General features: G+C 37.5%; 1 protein-coding gene across 1 annotated transcript; it reads left to right on the top strand.

Annotated features, from left to right (window-relative positions):
• Positions 1-4,147: 4,147 nt before the first annotated feature.
• Positions 4,148-17,181, top strand: cyp2a6.13.L (cytochrome P450 family 2 subfamily A member 6 gene 13 [provisional] L homeolog). Its single transcript, XM_018230247.2, has 10 exons — positions 4,148-4,238; positions 5,960-6,135; positions 8,047-8,209; positions 10,788-10,937; positions 11,451-11,611; positions 11,876-12,052; positions 12,152-12,293; positions 15,312-15,499; positions 16,059-16,200; positions 16,962-17,181. The coding sequence occupies exons 1-10, from the start codon at positions 4,217-4,219 to the stop codon at positions 17,141-17,143; spliced, it is 1,503 nt and encodes a 500-aa protein (XP_018085736.1). The 5' UTR covers positions 4,148-4,216; the 3' UTR covers positions 17,144-17,181.
• The last annotated feature ends 1,098 nt before the right edge of the window (positions 17,182-18,279 follow it).

Here is an 18,279-nt window from a genome sequence, read left to right as displayed (position 1 = left end):
TTCAGAGCAATTTTTTTTTTTTTTCAATTTAATGTTTCTTTTATTTTGATATTAAAAAAAGAATGGGTACAGAAAGAACAAACGGGATGATGGTTAAATGTCACATCTTACATGTGCAAATTCGACAGGGTTAAGCACTTGGTTCCTTATTAAGTTGATATAATTTAACAATTATACAGTTAGATCCTAGAGCTAGCGCTCTTTCCATAAAACTCTAACCGAACATTTTTTTTCTAGACCTTACGCATGTGGATTATTCCAGAATGTTTTCTATTTATAGTTGATTGACATTTTTTTGTTAATCAAGGTGTTTCCCTGTCTATCTCCTTTATTCAATATACACCTTTTGTTGTTCTATGTGACATCCCATTGGATTTTGCATTCTTCAGTTGGTGGGCTGAATAATATAGGGGATGAAGGGTGGTTAGTATGAGGAGGTAGAAAGGGTGAGGTAGAGAGATAGGGAGTAGAAAGTAGTAAAAAGAATTGAAAAGAGAGGGGATATGAAAGAAGTATGGAGGCTGGATGGGAGTTGTTTTGTCTCTTTTATTCTGTAGTTGTTAGAGTCTTATATTCGTCTGATTCTCTGTACCCAGAATATACACTTAGCTGTAAATTTTGTAGTCTGTGCTGGTGTTGTTGTTGAGAGTTCTTTGAATCTATATAATTCATTTATTTTGTTTATCCACTCTTGGATCTTGGGGGACTGTTCCTGTTTCCATTTTGCAGGTATCAGCAGTTTATCTGCATTTAGTAGCTGAGGTTCTATGGTCAACAGGAAGTGAGATATTGGTTTATTCAAATTGAATAATAATGTGTAGGCCGGGTCGTCTGGAATTGTGTATTTGACTACTCTTTCTATAATGTCTCTGTCTTGTTGCCACAATGATCGAATTTTGGGACATTTCCAAAATATGTTCAATAGTGTCCCCTCTGCCTGGTGGCATCTCCAGCATCTGTCTGTGGTTGCCGGGCCAAATCTTATAAAGTCTGTTCGGGGTAAGGTACCACCTTGTGAGTATTCTGTAATTGGTTTCTTTTATCCAACAGCATATGGAACTGCCCATCAGCATACAGATTATGGTGCTCACCTGTGGTTCTTCCAGGTCACAAACATTGGTGTTTGTAGGGTTTTGTATAGTGTGGATAGAGTCCTTGTAGGGGGTTTGGCTGTGGAGCAAATGGCCTTGAATGGGAGTAGTGGTCGGCTAAATGCTTGCGCTAGTACTAGACTGTGGTAATAGTGTTGTATTTGGGATAGTGCGTTTAGATCTGTGGTGGATAGTTGTCTGTTTTGGCCCAGCTTTTCTTTGTAGATGAGTCTCCCATCGTCAAGAAAATGAGTCAATTGTAGATTATCATAAATCAGCCATTTATGGAATCTCGTGTTACCCATTCCAGGTGGGAAAGCTGGGTTATTTATTATTGGTAGCAGTGGGGATGGGTGTTTGTACAACTTATATTTAGTCCTGGTGTTGTCCCACAGTCCTATAGTAGAGGCAAGCGTGGGGTGGTCTCGGTATTTGATACCTCTGTGTATTAGGTCAATCCAGGGCAGGTGAATATGATATGTATAAGATGCTTGTTGTTCCAAGAAATATATTTTTTTGGTGTCAGCATGGTGGGACCAATCTAATATCCTTTTCAGAATGGCGGCTTGGTAGTACTATTCAAGGTTTGGAAGTGCCCGTCCTCCTCTTGCTTTTTCTATGGTCATTTATCCTACCCATCCAAGAGATTGGTTTCTTGTTCCATTTGGTTAGGTCTGCGGCTATCTGCCTTAATAGCTTTGTCAGGTTGTTTTGTATCCAGTCAGTGTAGTTCTTAGTGATCTCCACTCCCAGATATGTAATAGCGTCTTTTGTCCAGTTATATTTATATTTCTTTGAAAGCTGACTTATTTAGTCACTGGGGAAGGTTAGGTTGAGAGTAAACAATTGTAGCCCACGATTGAAAGGTACTGGGAAACTCCTCTCTGGCAGTGCCTCCACCTAATGGGTTCCCGGGAATACATCTGAGGATAGTCCTATTAGGAAACAAATCAATCACACACTTTATTATATAAAAATATAAACTTTATACAAAGAAGTGCAATTTTAAAGGGGAAGTAAACTGTAGCATTCGTAAATGCATGCAAAGCATGACTCACTACCCTAGGAACCTGTAGCAGTCCAGTCCTGGTAATTCCCTGCCAGGAAAAGTCCCGCAACTCCATTTTGGCAGCCCAAGAGTCTCCATCCCTTGTCCCTAAAAGAGTACCAGTCCTAGGTAGCGCTACCTGCCCAAATACCTTTCCCAATGGAAAGTATTTGCTCCCACATGGCAGGCACACAAACAGCCTGTTTCTCCAAACAGGAGATTGCTGGATCCTTATCCTTATCCTTTCCTACCTCTTCCCTGAGGTAACACTCACCCAAAGGAGTCACACAGCAGGGTAGTTTCACACAGAGCTGACAGAGATCCACAGCGATGATCCCTTTATAGGCTCCAGACTCTCCAAGTTGAGCACATAACATGGCTTGAATCCCTCCGGTATTTGCCCCCAACACTGTCTATAGCGTGAGCTCTCCCGACATCCATTGCTGAACTGCAGCTCTCAACAATGAACATGAGAATCCAGAAATCCAAACTCCAAACCCTCCTTGGTTGAGCTTTCAGGCACTGGAGGATTCTGCCCAGCCTTGGCAGGCTTATCGAACTCCCTTTTGTCTACATTTTGCTGGATAGGATTCACTATCTCCACAGTGAAACAAGGTTCAGCAGCAAAACTGTACAACTGTAATCTGTAATGGCTGATTTAGCACATGGCATCTCCTTTTATATTGTTGCACAGCGACACCTTGTGGCTGCCTTTGGGATCAGCCATGCTGCACCAATCACAAGGGCTCTGCCCCTTAGGAAACCCTGTATATACCATGAGGCTCTGACTAAAGGAGAAATTAACCCTTAAGGTCCCTACACAATTTTGCGGTGTTTAATTTAAAATTGCTTAGCGTGCCAAACAGTTGTAGCTCCGTGTCAATATGTTGTAGTGAGTTGTCAGGGTCTGTGACCTGGAAGAGGAGGTCGGCAATTCTTTTTTATGCGGCATAGTTGGCCCAAGGGTATATTATTTATCCATGTTGGACTGGTGGTTGCTGCTGGCTAAAACATAATTGCAGACATCTACTTCTTTAAAAAATGTTGTAAAATGAATTTCCCCTTTTTTTCAGATATATTTCTACATCTAAAAAACTTATGTAATCAGAATTAAAATGTTGTGAAAACTCCAAGTTAAAATCATTTTGGTTCAGGGTTTCTACAAATTTGAGTAAGTCTGACTGTGGGCCCTGCCATATGAATAAAATATAATCTACAAAATGATGCCAGAGGACGAGACTCGTGCCCAGTTTAGGAAGGATTTGCTGGTTCTCCCATTAAAGAAAGTATGGCAAACTCGCACACCCAGGCCTTCTAAAGATCCGCCAGGTGCTCAATTGCTTGGAAGGATCGGCACCCTCCTCATATAACGAAAGAAGAAAGCAAATGGCACACACAGCGTGTTCAAGCAGGGAAACCCTTGCGTATATTTATTTGCACACGATGCAACGTTTTGGGGAAGGTCCCCTTACCCGAAACGTTGCATCGTGTGCAAATAAATATACGCAAGGGTTTCCCTGCTTGAACACGCTGTGTGTGCCATTTGCTTTCTTCTTTCTTTGGTTCTCCCATTAACCCATCAGGAGGTTGGCATAGCTGGTAATTGCACTGAATATTAACAATATTGCACTAGATTTTGTTTCACATTCAAATCATTCAATCAATCATTCAGCTGATTCCAAGCTGCTGAAACAGAAAGCACAGACAAGGAAACAGCTTTCATTTTTATAAACTCTGATGCAGTACTATATAGCCAAGTATCCAGAAGAATAGCCTCTAGTTCTTTTTATTCCAGTGATGTTCGTGACAAAGCAGTGTCCTGGTAGAAATGAACACAGAATGTGCATAATTACAGTGCGGACTGTAAATCCTGCATTTCATGGATTGTTTTTCGCTGAAACTAAGACGTGGTGTAGAATTACTATTTGCTATTTATTCTGTGGGTGGTATCTAAAGTGTTTGGATTGGAAGCGATGTGTTACACCCTCTTCAGTAATAGAGGGCACCTCATTTATAATGAGGGAGATGCTCATCATTGACACTGAGAGCCCCAGATCCAGCGGCTGAGAGTCCCAAAATGTCTTCTGTTTTGGCTACAGGTCAGAAGAATTTAATCAATATTTAATCAATACTTCTTTACATATTGTGTAGTTTTTAGTGGCATAATGTTGTACAGGCATGGGATCTGTTATTCAGAATGCTCAGGACCTGGGGCTTTCTGGATAACGGGTCTTTCCATAATTTGGATCTTCATACCTTAATTCTACTAGAAAATCATGTAAACATGAAATAAACCCAATATGCGGGTTCTGCTTCTAATAACGATTAATTATAACTTAGGTTGGATCAAGTACAAGGTATTGTTTTATTTTTACAGAGAAAAAGGAAATCCTTTTTAAAAATGTGGATTGTTTGGATAAAATGGAGTCTATGGGAGGTGGCCTTTCCATAATTTGGAGCTTTCTGGATAACGGTTTCAATACCTGTAGTGGTATCACCATAGACGAGAGCTAAATTCAGTAATTTTTCAGTCATAAAATGCCTCCTACCCCACTGCTAACTGTGAACGAAATAATAATAGCAAAATAGTAAAAGCAACATGTAATTGGAATTTATTCAAATATGCCATAATTGTTTAAGGGTGCTACATTTGTTGTATTGCAGCCATGTATGCTGAGTATTTCTGAAACTTAATTAGCAGAACTTATGGTTTGGGAAGAGGAATATTTCCACTTAATTCTTATATACCAGGCTGTAACGAGAGTTACTGGGTGTACAATGTGAAGCAGTTTATTTTTATTAAAAAAATTGATATGCATGCCATTGCTCTTCTTTTTTATAACATAGTTACACTTTGTCACTAAGTAGTTTGAATCTGATGAAGAGATACATATACCTGGAAATTCTGTATCCTTGTCACAGCAGTACAGATGCTGCTGCTTTTATGCTCAATATGGAAAAATATATTAAGGCTCGTGTACAACCATAACCATAATTGCAGTCACACAAAAATGGACACAGTCCATTAACATTCCATTAAAGCTTTTAGCTTCCAAAGTGATCCTTCTGCATAGATGCTCTCAACACTGTTGCATCCATCCCAGCTCCTGTGCAAATCATACACAAGTGCAACTCTTTACTTGGGAGAACCTTGGAGCTATCACTGTCTCAAAGGTGGTAGGGGCTCCAGCCTTCCCACAGTTGCTAATGATACTAGGCACAGTATTTTTGTACCTAAATAAAACACTGGAGACATCATTTAGAAGCAGAGCATGAGAAATTAGACAATTCCCTTCTCAGAATTTAATCCCATTAAACTAAACATTAGGTCATATTACCCCTTGAAACTATAGTAACATGACTACAAAGTACATTGTTTCATATATCTGTAACCTTGTTTTGAGTTAATGGGAACTTTGACCAAATATTGGATCAGGGATCTTGAACCAAAAATGCCTAAATAATACTATTTTTACAAGATCAGAACCTATACCCCTTGACATCAGGTTTAAGGATAATACGCTACTCATAAAACTTCACAAGAAGTCTTCTAACAGAAATGCTAGTTGTTTATTGATAACAGATGTCATGAATAATTTAACACACTAAAAATGAAAAAAAATCATAAGGTCATGGTAAGTGATTTATGAAGCTGTTGTACTTGACCTGTATTGTCACAGAATTTACACTTACTACTATTAATACCTCTGGAGATTGATCAGTTTATTAATTTGTTAATATTATTAGATATGTACATTGCCTTTTCATTGCACTAACACCAAGGTACAGTTAGTAAAGTATCTTATGAATTCTATAATAGGTTGGGAAAAGTTTGGCATCAATGCTTACACATTAGCCTTGGTTTCCGTTTGCATTATCTATCTGTATCTGCTTCATAAAAGAAAAGGAAATTTGCCTCCAGGTCCTCAGGGTTTGCCAATATGGGGTAATCTTCACCAGTTGGATACCAAAGATCTTGTCAAGTCACTGGAAGATGTAAGTAGGTTTTCAATGTAAACTTGAGGTCTGTAAACATAGATTTTATAGCATGCTTTGTTATAAAAATTAAGTATCTTCCTTAAATATGTAGGTGACATATAGGGCTATTGCTTGGTTCACAACCTGTGTAAGGCAGGAAAGTCATTTAAAGGGGTTAGTTACCTTGACTTAACTTTTAGAATGATGTAGAGACTGATAGTCTGAGACAATTTGCAATTTGTTTTCACTTTTTATTATTTGTGGCTTTTGAGTTATTTAGCTTTTTATCAAGCAGCTCTCCAGTTTGCAATTTCAGCAATCTGGTTGCTAGGATCCAAGTTACACTAGCAACCATGCATTGATTTGAATAAGAGACTTGAATATGAAAAGGAGAGGTCCCAAATTGAAAAATCAGTAATAAAAAGCAGACATAACAATAAGTTTGTAGCTTTTTTTCATTTGAAAGTTGAGAACAGTCAGAAGAAGGGGAAGGCAAATAATTATAAAAAACATGAAGACCAATTGAAAAGTTGCTTAGAATAGACATACTAAAAGTTAACTTAAAGGTGAACCACCCCTTTAAGGTTAGATTTGGGCTATTTATTTGCAATACTTCTGGAAATTATAGACTGTTTTGGAAGTGTTTTTATGAATCTGTAGCAACGGGCCAGTGTGCTAAAGTAAGGTTTGACCTCAGTGTTGGATCTCAGCAGTGCTCGAGCCTTAAAAGTGTAAAACCCACAGTGGTTTCTTGGGTATAAAATAGAGTGTAGGAAGTGATTATACTGACAGAGGGACAGAGAGTCATTCCTCTACTAGGAGGATATCTGTATCATTTTCTAAATTAACAAAAAACTATGTACCTCGACCCACACAATATTTTTAATAAAATGTCCACTCCAAATAGGAATCTTCCTTTCCACCCAACTTCTTAAAATGATTTTATGCATAACCAGTACGTCTACCCCCCCTTTCCTATCTTTTTACATATTTAAAAAAAAATGTATATCTTTTACTTTTCTCTGTTTCTTATTTTATTCCATTTATAAATGAGTTCTATTTTGGCACTTAACAGCTGCCATGTTCTCTGTCTACAATGGTTCTTTAACTTCCACTGTCCCATCTAGTAAAATGAAGATTCTAGCAGATAGCAGGAGCTATAGCAAGGCTACCACCGTATGAGGATGTTATATAGAAGCCATTGCTAGTGTTAGTTATACTGTATATTTATCAAAGTGGGAAAATATATAAGAAATGTAAAAAAGAAAATGTATAAGGCAGGTGCTAAGAAAATGCATTCTAAAATATTTAAGAGATGAACATGAGAACAGGGAGGGGAAAGGATATCACCAAGCTGGAATAATTCATTTAGGAAAATATAATATAGTGTATTGCTCTTTCAGCCACCTTCTTTTTCTCTCTATTTCTCCCTCTCTTTCTCTTTTTTATTTTCTCACTCTTCAGGACTCATTTATGATTACAGTCACAGTGTGTAAAGTGCAATTTCAAAAAGCAATTTGGCATTTTTTGGACCCATAAATGTTTTTACCCCAATTCCAGTGTCATTGTGGCAGCTTGCGGATTTGTGTTCTGCCAGCATCTCCTGCATCAATACGCAGCTATAACACAGACAGACTGCTTGTGCTTTGTTCTTGGCACAAATACCTGGAAGTGCAAGTAGTGTGTTTAGGTGCAAGCACCTTTACTGAATCGCATTAAATACACACAAAGATTGTGTCCATTCGTGTACAAGTGACTGTGTTTGTAAAATGAGCCTTTTGTCTTGCAATTCTCTCGCTCTCTCTCACACCTCCTTAAATCTTAAAGTATGAAAAGCTTTAACAAAATCTGCATCTCTATGTTGCCTTATGAAGCTCTTTATTTAATTTTTACACTCAATATTGTTGACTGTGACATACTGACAATCAGCTGAGCAAGATGTATGGGCCAGTCTTCACCATCTATCTAGGACCAAGGCCCAATGTTGTCCTCTATGGATACAAAGCCGTTAAGGAGGCACTGGTGGAACAAGCTGACAATTTTAGTGGAAGAGGAGAGTTTGAAGTGGTCCATGGATTTACCAAAGGCAATGGTAAGAAATGTTACTGTTGTGTGTAACCATGTCCAATCAACCCAGACACTTTTGCAACACCGGTCCACCACCTTAAGCAAAACCACCCCAGAAACAAGCCACTCTGGTCGAGTTTTTTTTTGTGTACTCTGACCAGGGAATAGTCCAAATTCAAATCGAATTTGAAAAAAATTCAAAAGTTTGAAAATATCGAAATTAATCATGTACTTTTCATGTAAATTCGACTTCGACCATTCGCCATCTAAAACCTACCGAATTGCTGTTTTAGCCTATGGGGGACCTCCTAGAACCTATTTGGCCGAATACGGACTTATTCGATTGAAAACGGACCTATTCGACCTATTCGAATTTCAACGTTTTATCTATTTGAAATTCGACCCTTGATAAATATGCCCCTTACTGTGCAACAGCATTGATGCATGTGGAGCAAACCAACTTTCTCAATTGTTTTGTATTTGCTTACTTGCCAAACTCTCTTCACATACTAAGTTTTGTGGAACAAGAATGGCACTGAAAAGACCATGTAAGAATTCTCAACTATACAGGGTTTAGAAAGGAGAAATAAAAAGAAAACTTAGAACACACTGGGGCTCATTTATAAACACTGGGCAAATATGCACCTGAGCAGTAACCCATAGCAACCAATCAAAGGTTTGCTTTCATTGCTCAACCGACAGCAGGCTGAAAAAAGCCACTCACTGATTGGTTGCTATGGGTTACTGCCCCGGTGCAAATTTTCCCAGTGTTCATAAATGAGCCCCGCTATATTAAAATTTACTGGGTATGCATCCAGTTCAGAAGATAAAAATGTAAATATAAATAGGAAGTACATCGGAGATTCTTCTTCCTCAATATGCAATCCACTAATCCACTTCTATGACCCTTTAGTGAACCACACTCTTACAATGAAAGCATTAGTGTGTGCGGAAAGGATAAGGCGGTTATAAAACATAATTCTGCATAAAGAGAAATAAGTGCGATTGCGTGCAATAAAAAAAACCTTTCTTTAAACCTCCCAAGCACAAAGAGTCAGTAATCCATGCTGCAAATATTAGGTAAATCCACAGATCAAAATATTAGTTTTGAAAAGAAATATCCTTGGGAATAAAAATACAATGATTTCTTGTAACACAAGAAGAGACATGGACATCACAGTAAATTTATTTTATAAAAAAGACAGGTGCTATTAACCCTTTAATTCATTAAGGCTGTTATGTAATGCATGATGGCAAAGGCTTGTTTAGAATTGACATTTAACAAACAATTGGTTCTCAGTATCCGAGTCTTAGTTGACATATCTTGGTGTAATTTATAAAAAGTAATTTAATACATTTCTACAAAAAAATCATTCTTTTGCTTGCCCTGTTTCAAACAATGGAAAATCAAGAGACAATGGGGCAAATTCACTAACCTCCGAAAATTCGCCAGCGACAGCTTCAGTCACAGTGCAACACTTCGCCAGGTGTAGATTCACAAGGACAACGCTAATTCACTAAAATCAGAAGTTGTGTCCAGGACGCTGAACGCTGGCGAAGTTGCGCTAGCATTACTGCACCAAGTGAAGCAAAGTTGCGCTAGCGTTGCCTAATTTGCATATGGCGGAAAGTTGAATGGACGTACAGTATATGTTGCAGCAAATATATTACACTACACAAGTCCGGGAAACCTTAATAAAATAAAATAAAGTTGTTATATTGCCCTACACATGAGCCCAGTGCATAGTTTATGTGCCATATGTTAGGAAATATAGGGGGGAGCCGGGTACCCCAAAAAAAATTACGCTCTTTTTCAGCCTATCACCTTGAAAAAGGAAAAGACGCTAGCGTTTTTGGGACTTAAAAAAATTTCAACTATTTTTTTAGGAAGTCCTATCTACTCCTACTACTATTGCACTTTGCCTGGTCTGCGCTGGTGAAGGCAAGTCTGGCACAAGAGGTAACGTTCAGTAAAATCTGCATCTTAGTGAATTTGCGTAGTTACGTCCATTTGCCAGAGCGGATCTTCGCCAGGCATTAGGGAGCGAAGTACCGCTAGCAAATTCTCCTTCGCTAGCAAATTTTCTTCCACGTTAGTCACTTCGCCCTTTAGAAAATTTGCCCCAATGAATACACAGACACAATTGTCCCAAAAGAACAGAACTGTTCCGTTTTCATTTTTCATGCAGATGTCCCTTAAAAATATGAAGCCAAGAAAGAACTCCTACGATGTCTACCATTAGCATTAACTTTGGATTTCTACTAGTGCTAAAGTGAAATAACTGGATTATAACATAGTGGTGAGTCAGAATATCAGATATATCAAATATAGTCAAATATATCATAAAGATACATGTAGGGGATCTTGTATGCAAAATTCTTGAGAACTGGGTTATGCTCAACAAGGGGTATTCAACTTAATGTTACTAAAGAACTAAACAAAACTTGCTTTACAATAGTTTAATGCTATTTATAACTCGGAGGGTGCAAATCAGCCAAGACAGAAGAAAATGTTGTTAAAGTACATTACCCTGGTAAATGGTATATAGCCATATTCCTGAGGTTTCTGTATAATAGATCCTATTTTCTCTAAATTTTTTTAGGACTTGTCTTCTCTAACGGGGAGAAATGGAAAACCCTTCGTCGTTTTACTTTAACCACATTGAGGAACTTTGGAATGGGAAAAAGAGGAGTGGAGGAACGAATAAAGGAGGAGGCCCAGTTTTTAATGGAGGGGTTGAAGCATACAAAGCGTAAGTATGACAAGGCATCATAAGCGCTGCAATATACATTAGTACTGAACATTGCATAACAGATAAATCAATTAAACAATTCTACACTGGTGGTTGTTACATTCTTGGTTTGTTCTATTTGCTTTCTGTTAAATTGAAGGCATAAGGTAAGGCACAAAAAACCATAGTTAGGACTAGTCAGATTTTTACTATTAACATTACACATTAACAAACCATATTAGCTGTGGTAGATTAAAAAACTTTGCTAAAAAAATTGACTGTATGAATGATAGGCAAATATGACCAATGCAGGCCTAGATCAAGTCTGTTAGTCATCATCCAAAGCTACCATGTCTAATTAGGCTCCCACTGAGTGCCTGCTTGTTTTGAGGCATGCATAGGCAGGTCTTGGCAAGTCGGGATGATATTCAGATTGAAAGCTTTGTGTACTTTGCTTTAGTTCAATAGAAAGATAAAAGTTACATTTATTCCATTACACACCCTGATGAATTGCCATTACTCCAATCTCAACAGAGACTCCCTTTGACCCAACTTTTTTCCTGAGCCGTGCAGTCTCCAATGTCATCTGTTCAATTGTGTTCGGGGAACGGTTTGATTATGGAGACAAGAGATTCCTGATGCTTCTGAGTCTCATAAATGAAAATTTTCAACTCTTGAGCTCTCAATGGGGAACGGTATATGTGTGCATATAATTTCTTCTCATCGTGATCTATGTATTCTTGTATAAGTAGAAGATATTTATACCTTGGTAGCCCCTTTATGAAAATGGCAACTATGTCAGACCTGGAAAGATAAAAAGTGAAATGTCTACTTTTAACCATATAAGCCTGTCCTTATTTTGCTCTGTGAATAAAATAATTGATGATCATAATATTTTAGGAGATAAATCTAATGCAATAACTTAATGATAACACATCAAATATTCTGACTTACTGCAGTTCTACAACATATTCCCAGGGGTTATGAAATATTTACCAGGACCACATAAACGAATTTTCCAAAATTTTGAAAAAATGAAATTCTTTGTGCTGGACATTTTAAAGAGCCACAAAGAAACATTTCAGCAAGACTGTCCCAGAGACCTTATGGACTGCTTTCTTGTAGAGATGCAGAAAGTGAGTAAACTGTTTAAAATAAAATCAAAACCTCATTTTGTTGATGGGCACCCTAATATGCAGTCATACTTGTACAGTTACCAGATATTATAATTTTAGGAGAGTGGGAAACCGCTGAGTCACTTCAACATTGAAACGTTGGTTATGACCACCCTTACTTTGTTCTTTGGGGGAACAGAGACTGTCAGCACCACTCTGAGATACGGAATTCTTATACTAATGAAATACCCAGATGTTACAGGTGAGTAAATTGAATAACCTCCAGTAGCCTGTAGCTATACAGTCAAAAGAAAAAATGAGCAAGGTGGTATATAGAACAGTAAAAGCAGTTGTAGATTGGGGTTGACAGTACACCTTATCTTGAAATACTGACCTGCCTTCCTATCCTTTTAGCTATAGTCCCACAACATATACATCAAGCTAAAAGTTTAAATACAACTCCAGCAACTCTTAGTAGAGAGTTATTTTTGTTTGAATTTATAACCACTGAATGAATGTATTATATCAAGGTCTTTCAGGCATTACACTTTAATGGCTTTTGGATTTCACACATCACACTTTGCAAAATCCTAATTATGCATCATTACATAAGATATGACACATAATCATTCATTTATGAAGCAATAATTAGCAAGCCAATGTAATTAAGATCCCCCAAGGGCACTCATTTCCAATTAGTTACAGTGACAGAAAGAAAACAAGTATGCACCTGATGGGATGGATTAGTAGGCTATTATAAAAGAGAGGATAATTATCTGTACAGACAACTGCGAAATGCTAACTAGCCGGTTCAGCAGGATAAGAGTTAAAGGAGTGGTTCACCTTTAAAGGGATACTGTCATGGGAAAAAACATTTTTTTCAAAATGAATCAGTTAATAGTGCTGCTCCAGCAGAATTCTGCACTGGAATCCATTTCTCAAAAGAGCAAACAGATTTTTATATATTCAATTTTGAAATCTGACATGGGGCTAGACATATTGTCAATTTCCCAGCTGCCCCAAGTCATGTGACTTGTGCTCTGATAAACTTCAATCACTCTTTACTGCTGTACTGCAAGTTGGAATGATATCACCCTCCTCCATTTTCCCCCCCAGCAGCCAAACAAAAGAACAATGGGAAGGTAACCAGATAACAGCTCCCTAACACAAGATAACAGCTGCCTGCTAGATCTAAGAACAGCACTCAATAGTAAAAACCCATGTCTCACTGAGACTCATTCAGTTACATTGAGAAGGAAAAACAGCAGCCTGCCAGAAAGCATTTCTCTCCTAAAGTGCAGGCACAAGTCACATGACCAGGGGCAGTTGGGAAATTGACAAAATGTCTAGCCCCATGTCAGATTTCAAAATTGAATATAAAAAAATCTGTTTGCTCTTTTGAGAAATTGATTTCAGTGCAGAATTCTGCTGGAGCAGCGCTATTAACTTCAATCCTATGACAGTATCCCTTTAAGTTAACTTTTAGTGTGTTATACAATGGCCAATTCTAAGCAACTTTTCCATTGATCTTCATTATTTTTTTTTTAATGTTTCTGAATTATTTTCCTTCTTCTAATAAATCTAAATAAATAAAAAGCCACAAATAATAATAAAATGAAAACCAATTGCAATTTGTCACAGAATATCATTCAAAGGTGAACAACCCCTTTAAACAATCCATAACAAAACCACCTATGGTGCCTTTTGATGACACAGTATTACACATATTCAAACACTTTTTATACATGTACTACTTAATCCTCAAATGCTGCCCAGTTTCTCAACACCCTGCACACTGCCACCTATCCAAGTGCAAATTATACCTAACATATTGCCCACTATCCTCAACAAAAAAATGAATATCTACAATCCATCACTTTTATAACTTACTTACTACACACACTGTACACCTCACATACTGCATTTATACAATTATCATTACCAAAACCTAATATAGTACCTTTATCTATTCACCACTTGTACCTCACACGATCTCTGTGTTTTTATTTCTTGCCTTTAGCAAATACTTGAAATAAATAGGCAACAGGCGGCGAGGGGAATAAAGTAACGTTACTAAATGTGTATCGGACATCGAGAAAAGGTTTTACCTCTGGAAGCTTCTCTATTCCAGGTGTTTCAAAACTACGACAATTCCATTTGTTTTGAAAATGCATCATACAAACCAAGTTTTTTTTTAACAGTTTTCAATTCATAATTTATAATTCTTGTTATAAGCTTATTTTTATTATTGTTCAGTGTTATAACACAATACATTAGTTATGGATAAGGAACAACATTAGTGGATAATGGGGAAGGGGCACCACTATCATAGACATATTAGGGAAAAGCAGGTATTTAAAAAGGATTGTCCCTCAAGTTAATTTAAAGTGTTACTGACACTGACAAACAAAAACGAATCGGCAAACTATTAATCTAAAAGTTGCCTATAGGTCATGTTGATCGCTTTTCACTGATAGGGCTGCTTTTTGTAAATAATTGTTCCTTGAAGTTCCTAAACCTGACTGTCCCTTCTCAACCTGTCAGCTAGAGATTCTAATGCTAACATATTTTTCTTGGCATAAAACGTCAATGTCTTTATAAGTGTAAGGGATGCAGTGTTTGCAACTGTTGGTTCTTCAACTACATTTAACAGGAGCTGTTTAATATCAAAAGTCACTCAGTGGGAACTCTACTTCATATATCAAACCTCTTGTATTTGTCTGCCAGTTCTTTTGAATGTGAGGTTATTCCTACCACATGTGAAGCCAGAAGGCAGGGCCTGGTTATTTCTGTGACATTCATTGTTATCTTGGCAGTTTATGAAATGTAACTTTTGTGGTGTGATGTACACCCTATGTAAATATTTACATTGAATGAATGTATCTGTTCCTGATACTAAAGTGGGCAATTGGGTGTCTTTCCAGTCTTCCATTGGAGAAAACAAGTTGCTCATAGTAGCCATTAGATTTCAGCACCTAAATAAACAAATAAAATTGACTGGTTGTGCAACATCACTTCTCTATTGTTTTACACAGCATGGTAAATAGGCCCCTTAGAGTTGTGATTTGAGAACATATGAGAGGCTTGTAAAGTCTGGATATTAACTTTGAGGGGGAGGGGGAACTGACTCTGGGGCAAAGAGAGGGTTACAAATCATCCCTGAAAGTCATGAAATATTTTGTAAATATTGACAAAGGAAATAGTTGGGCTAGTATTTACTACACACCAGACAGTGTCCACAACCATTAAAGCAGTTTGTGTACTCTTTGTATTTTCACAGAGAAAATTCAAGAGGAAATTCACAGAGTTATTGGAAAGAACCGCTTTCCAACAGTGGATGATCGCAGCAGGATGCCTTATACTGATGCTGTCATACATGAGATTCAGCGTTTCACCAGCATCATCCCTTTGAGCCTTCCACATGCAGTCACACAGGATACCTATTTTAGGGGCTACAAGCTTCCCAAGGTGAAGTATAAAAACAAATCAGCAAATGGTAGAAATATATAAGGTGAATTGGTCAATCTGAGCTTCATTTTGCTTGGTTGTTTAGCTTGAGTGGTAGAAATAGTTTTACAGGGGCAAGTTACTATAATAAGAGATGATAATTTAACATTGTAGTATATACTATATAGTAGTATATGACAAGGAGAAACTGTGATACTTTTAGAAAGTGTGAAGGCTGGCTACACACAGGCCCATTGGTATGCACATTTTTGTTAACTAAGCTGTATGGTTAGTGATTTGTGTGTTGGAGCATGGGTGTTCTGCAAATTGCGGAAAGCAGTTGCATAGGATAAATTGTGCATGACGTTAAGATGGACTTGTCAAAAGTCAGGTAGGTTAACTATATAAACATTTCATAGTATGCTTCAGAAGAGTATCTATGCATATCTTTGGTACATGTGCAGGCTATGTGTCTGGAGTTGCAAAAAGAAAGAATGAGAATGTAAGGTAAAGATAATGAGAGGGTGAAGAGGATGATATTGGGGATACTGTGTGAAACCTTGTATTTGGTACCATTTAGGGAACAAACGTTATCCCAGTCCTTACTTCCGTGCACACAGACCCTACAAAGTATAAAGAACCACAAAGATTTGACCCCCACAATTTTCTGGATGAGAACAATCAGTTTAAGAGCAATGAGGCTTTCATGCCATTCTCCTCAGGTAAAGTAGGACAGGTCTGCATGAACATTTCTGTTTTCATATCAGGATCAGGTGCAGGATAAATATTTGCGCTATAATTTATAGGTTAAGAATACCTGCTCTAAAGACTAAATTGTTAAGGACTATAAGCATTGGTATTGATAAACTATAGACTGTAATGGTGGTATTGGCCCCATAGGCCTATAGTTACTTACATATATCAAGCCAACTGATTTTCTTTTGGCCTTTGGGAAACAAAACTGTAAATATTATACTCCTATTGTACTAGACGGCACAGACCCAATAGAACTGTATTGCATTTTTCTCTTAAAGGTGTTGTTCACCATTCAATTAACTTTTAGTATGATTGAGAGAGTGATATTCTGAGACAATTTGACATCTGTTTAAATTTTTTGTTATTTGTGGTTTTTGAGTTATTTAGCATTTTACTAAGCAGCTCTCCAGTTTGCATTTTTAGCAATGTGAATAAATGTGTAGCCATATAGAGCATTTTTTTTTTAGATTGGTCAGTGGCCCCCATGTGGAAGCTGTAAAGAATCAGAAGAAGAAGAAGTCAAATAATTATTTAAAAAATTAACAATTAAACCAATTCCAACTCAAAGACCAATTAAAAAGTTGATTAGATGTGGCCATACTATAACATACTAAAATTTAAATTACAGATGAGCCACCCCTTTAAAGTACATTTTCTAAAAAGCAGCTTGACGTTGTTATGCTTTGTTCTAACAGAAACTCTTTCTTTTTTCATTCTTCTTTTCCAGGAAAACGTATATGTGTTGGGGAGAGCTTGGCTCGCATGGAGCTTTTCATATTTTTTTCAACCTTACTCCAAAATTTTACTTTCCAGCCCACTCAGCAACCCGAACTTATTGATCTTAAACCAACAATAAGTGGAGTGGGTAATGTCCCAACTCCTTATCAGCTCTGTGCAATTCCTCGCTAGCCTATTACTATATGCTGCCATGAATGGAAGTGATAGATGAAAAAAACTCATGCCCTATAATATCTATAAATGTTTTTGAATATTGAGGCAAAAGTATTGTGTGAAGCATCCATAATGCAGCATCCAATAATATACCATATTGCCACCAATATGGATTAACACAGTTTAGGTACTGTTTTACTATTACAAAGAAAAAGGAAATCATTTTTAAAAATGTAATTATTTGCTTATAATCTACAGTCTGGTCATTTCCCTATGAGACTGTAAATTATATCCTTATAAACATCTGACGTCAGAACGCGCCGTTTATAAAAGGGGCCCCAGGCTGCCGAATTGGATGCAGCATGTTCGAATTTGACGCTGCTCGTCCGAATTTTACGCCGCGCGTCCGAAACAGACGCCGGTGCGTCAAAAAGGACGACAAGAATTGGACGCCGGCAACCAAAATTTCGACTCCAACCACCCCTCCAGACCCCCCCCCCCACAAAATGTGGATTATAATGCATATTGTACCCCCTACTAGAAATTTATAAAGATATCAGAAGTCACCTCGGATTATGAGACCTGTATAAAAGCACGAGGCCGATGGTCACATAACTCCTCGGTGACTTATAATATCTTTATAAATTACAGTAGGGGGTACATTATCCACTATATAATACACAAGAGCCATGAATATCCTGTAAGCTATATCCTTATAAACGGTGCTTAATGATGTCACTTTTGTCACATGACTCACTGAAACATGTGCATTATAACAATAATAATAATAGTACCCCCTGTTACAAAATATAAGGATATTAGTCACCTCCCAGTTCCATGACCAGCCTTTGGCCTCGTGCTTTTATATGGTCATGGAACTCCTTGGTGACTTACTATCCTTGTATTTTACAAGGGATACATTATTTACTATATAACAGACTCTAAGGCCGTCTTCTGATCTCTGGTAATTCTGAGCTTTCTGTATAACAGAGACAAATACAAAAGATCCTCTGCACTAAACCCATTATCAATACTAAGCTGGCCAACTACGTCAAAGTCATCCCCAGTATGGCCAGTCCTATACTCAACTTGCATCTGATTCAATAAGAATTCTAATGCTTCAGTATACATTTTACAAAGGGACTAAGTTTTAC

This window comes from Xenopus laevis, chromosome 8L (genome assembly GCF_017654675.1).
Source record: "Xenopus laevis strain J_2021 chromosome 8L, Xenopus_laevis_v10.1, whole genome shotgun sequence".
Lineage (NCBI taxonomy): Eukaryota > Metazoa > Chordata > Amphibia > Anura > Pipidae > Xenopus > Xenopus laevis.
The sequence above is the reverse complement of the archived record's forward strand: the minus strand, read 5'-3'. Positions and strand labels throughout refer to the sequence as shown.